General features: G+C 25.1%; 2 protein-coding genes across 2 annotated transcripts; both read left to right on the forward strand.

Moving 5' to 3' along the window:
- Window positions 1-600: 600 nt before the first annotated feature.
- LOC108550888 (uncharacterized) lies at window positions 601-1515 on the forward strand. Its single transcript, XM_017904788.1, has 3 exons — window positions 601-857; window positions 962-1091; window positions 1188-1515. Exons 1-3 carry the CDS (start codon window positions 701-703, stop codon window positions 1513-1515), a joined length of 615 nt encoding a protein of 204 aa, XP_017760277.1. The 5' UTR covers window positions 601-700.
- Window positions 1516-1824: 309 nt separating this feature from the next.
- LOC108550889 (zinc finger HIT domain-containing protein 2) lies at window positions 1825-3382 on the forward strand. The gene is made up of 5 exons (XM_017904789.1): window positions 1825-1874; window positions 2077-2359; window positions 2438-2695; window positions 2780-2983; window positions 3059-3382. The coding sequence occupies exons 1-5, from the start codon at window positions 1825-1827 to the stop codon at window positions 3380-3382; spliced, it is 1119 nt and encodes a 372-aa protein (XP_017760278.1).
- Window positions 3383-3636: the final 254 nt, after the last annotated feature.

A 3636-nucleotide genomic window follows, 5' to 3' on the forward strand; every position in this document is an offset into this window, starting at 1 on the left:
AGGTTTTGTACGCGTGACATTAAACACGCGATTATAGCGAAACAATAACATTCAGTAAAAGTAAATTTATGAATAAAAGCTGACGACATGGCTCAGATGCTAATACTTTATTTGTTTCATCGTATAGTTTATTTTCTGTTTATTTTATGATCACGTTTTAGATTCCTTTTATCAACCTTCCATTATAACCTTTATTACATTCTTCATTGCAGTGACTACATTTGCTACTCATTTCTTGTGTTTTCACATATTTCTATCAAAACGATGCTATCTATCTTCTTTTTATTTAAAATAAAAGAAGTATGTGAAACATTTAACATTTTATGTTAGCTATAAATTTACCTTAAAGTATGTAACAATTAGTTATTCCTCCACTGTATGCCTTTCGAATATTGAAATATTTAAGACTTATGTTTTTAATTGCTAACGAAGGGTATTATTCCTACTGAATAAGTGTACAATATACGAACATCTTTACACACATTTCAAATACCCACATTCTGTATAAAAATTTATAACTACTAACTAATAAACAAATTTCGGCAATGAGTTAATTAAATTTATAATTAATTTTACGTTTTTCATGAAGTAACTAATTAAACTTATACGTAAAAATATCATATGGAATATTTTAAATGTATATGACACCATAGAAATTTAGATTCGATTATCGATTGATATAGAATCGTTTGAAACAAAAATGTTCGATAAAAATAATGTCAGTTCAAGCAGTTCTGAAGATGAAACAACAAAAAATGCAATGAAAGAAGCGACGGATCATCAATTTCTGAAGAATAGATTTTTTGATAACCACACATCTAAAAATTCAGAGATTTCCAAAGAAACCATTAAACATGGTAAGTATAACCTCACTTTCATTTTCTTTTCTCTTACTTTCTATCATGGGAATTTGTTATGATCAGTAATTAATTTTATGTTCCTTTTTATGATGCTTTAATAGCAAATGATAACACAACAAATGTAGTATCATTAAGAAAAGATTTAAATTATCGAGAGCAATTTTCCAATAATTTTGTAAGTCAGTCATTCAAAAATTATGTTGCGAAAAAGTTAGAAGAAATAATAGAAAAGTACGTAATTCTATCAAAATATTTGTATTGATACAAGTTATTTACAATAAATAACTTTTGTGAATATTTCATATGCTAAAAGCATTTTTTCTTCAGATCTATTCGAATAAAGAAAAAAGAAAAAAATAATATTATTAATGAGAAAGAATATAAGGACAACAATTATGGTGTAAAGTTACTCAATTCTTCAGCTGAGGTTTTAACAATTGAAGAAGAAAATGAAGAATTTCCAAAGTTTCAAAATAAAAGAAAAATTGAAACAATTATAGATGAAAAAGCATATTTGTTAAAATGCAAACAAGTGGCTGTGAACCCTGAACAAATATTATCTAAAGTAGATACTAAAGCGTGGACAAATAAACGAAAAGGACCTGAGTTTAATTATAAAAGATTGAAAAATGGTATTTTAGTGGAAAAGAAGTGAATAATAGGTTAGGTTTTGTATCTGTAAATTTTAAAATTAATTTATGATATATGTGAATAAATGATTTTACATATGAAGCCTTTACATATGAACTACATTTTTTTCTTATTTTTTTCCCCCCCCCCCCCCCCCCATTACATATTTCATAACATAAGAAAAAATTACACTCTGTTGCTTTATACCGAGAAGGTTAAAAGATAATTATAGTACACGAGAAATATTTTACGCATTCAAAATTTATAAAATTACATTGATATTATTATTAGTAGATTAAATAATAAAAATTCTAAATTAATTTGCAATAAGATCATGGATATTCAAGAAATAAGTTCAACAAATATGGATAATATTTGTAACCTGTAAGTAGTATATTACTAACCTCAAATAGTATTTACAAAGTTTGGCTAATCTAGTTTTTACTCATTTTATCTATTATTTTTATGAACAATAATAATTTAATTTTTTAATAATAAAAATATAATTATATGAGAAATGTATTTTTTTAATGTAAAAAAGTTGTAAAAGATATTTTATTTTTGAAATTTTATTTATTGATTTTAGATGTAATATACGTCCTAGTGCTTACACTTGTCCAAGATGTGACATAAAATATTGCAGTGCTGAGTGTTATAAATCAGAAGCTCATTTAGAATGTTCGGAAAGTTTCTATAAGCAATGTGTAATAGATGAACTAAAGTCTCAAGAAAAAGACTCAGAAGATAAAAAGAAAATGACTGAAATTCTTAAAAGAGTACATGAGCAAGATTTAAAAATTATAGAATCATTAATAGACAATGAGTTTGGTGATGAAAGCTTGCATTTAGATTCAGATGATGAAGAAGATGTAATTTGTATTTATATTGATGTAGTTAACAAATAATATTGTGTTTTTTATTTTTATTCAGACTAATGTTCTTTTTAGGTATTAGATTTAGAAGAAAGACTTCATGATATAAATTTAGATAATGCAGATGAAGTATGGTCTGCATTAACGGATGCTGAAAAACAAGAATTTGAAGCCATAATAAAAAATGGTGATATAGAGAAATTTCTACCTCAATGGGTTCCATGGTGGACTTATTCTACTAATAAAAAACTTGTTCAAGAGATGCAACCAGAAGATGAGCAAATACAAGAACTTCCACCTTTGGTAGATGTTCCAATATTTAATGAATTACAGGTAATTACCAAAATAAATATATTTATATAATTCATTAAATATAATTTGACTACAAAAAAATTTAGGATATTGTCCTTATTACAGAATGCTTCTCCAAATGTTCCATTTAATGTGATAAATGTAATTTATGCATATGCATATACAGCAATTTATTACAATGGTGACTATTTAAATTGTCCACTAGAAGCTACAATTGTTTTTCTTGATCTTAGTGACAATATGAAACTCAATAAAATTTATGATAATTCAGAATCAGCAATATCTTCTGTTACTCATAAAATTATCAATGTAAGTATTATAACATTCAATATTGGAAAAATTGCAAATCATAAAAAAATGAAAGAGTTCATCCATTATTTCTAGTGTAATTGGTTACCACAAGATGAACAAACATTATTAGCATTTAAAGAAGCTGGGAATACTATAATGTTAGGATCCGAAATAAAAAATAAGTATATTTACATTGCTGTTGCACTTTCTGAACTTCATAGATTACTAGTAGCAGCTATAGAAGATATGTTAGAAAATAAAAACAAAATTGGAGGTAAAGAATTTTTCGAGAAGTTTATACAAAGATGTAATCAAGATTATATAAATTTATCAAAGAAAAATCTTCTTTTATATCTTAAAAAGTTAGAATACTACTTATCATGGACAAAAAGCTGTTATATAAATATGTGTATGTAAAAATATGAAATGTACATGTAAATGCGCAACTTAGTAACAACTAAAATTTCTAATTTATTTTACAATATTATTAATTAAACATAAGTATATTTTGTTACTTATTTGTTTCTTTTTTTTTTTTTGCTATTGTATTGCAATTTCAGCCATATTGAATCTCATAATTAAATTAGATTATCAATAAATCCACTTACCGAATCCTATTTTTTCATTAATTCATCTCTTCAGTAATTTTAATTTTTTTGAATTTCATGCGA

This window comes from Eufriesea mexicana, unplaced genomic scaffold (genome assembly GCF_001483705.2).
Source record: "Eufriesea mexicana isolate 0111107269 unplaced genomic scaffold, ASM148370v2 scaffold3377, whole genome shotgun sequence".
Taxonomy (NCBI): domain Eukaryota; kingdom Metazoa; phylum Arthropoda; class Insecta; order Hymenoptera; family Apidae; genus Eufriesea; species Eufriesea mexicana.

Excerpts from the sequence above, each read along its gene's own strand:
- LOC108550888 (XM_017904788.1), top strand. The coding sequence starts at position 701 with ATGTTCGATAAAAATAATGTCAGTTCAAGCAGTTCTGAAGATGAAACA. Across the intron at positions 858-961 it reads CAAAGAAACCATTAAACATG|CAAATGATAACACAACAAAT; the intron begins GTAAGTATAACC and ends ATGCTTTAATAG. Across the intron at positions 1,092-1,187 it reads TTAGAAGAAATAATAGAAAA|ATCTATTCGAATAAAGAAAA; the intron begins GTACGTAATTCT and ends TTTTTTCTTCAG.
- LOC108550889 (XM_017904789.1), top strand. The coding sequence starts at position 1,825 with ATGGATATTCAAGAAATAAGTTCAACAAATATGGATAATATTTGTAAC. Across the intron at positions 2,360-2,437 it reads ATTCAGATGATGAAGAAGAT|GTATTAGATTTAGAAGAAAG; the intron begins GTAATTTGTATT and ends TGTTCTTTTTAG. Across the intron at positions 2,984-3,058 it reads TTACTCATAAAATTATCAAT|TGTAATTGGTTACCACAAGA; the intron begins GTAAGTATTATA and ends CATTATTTCTAG.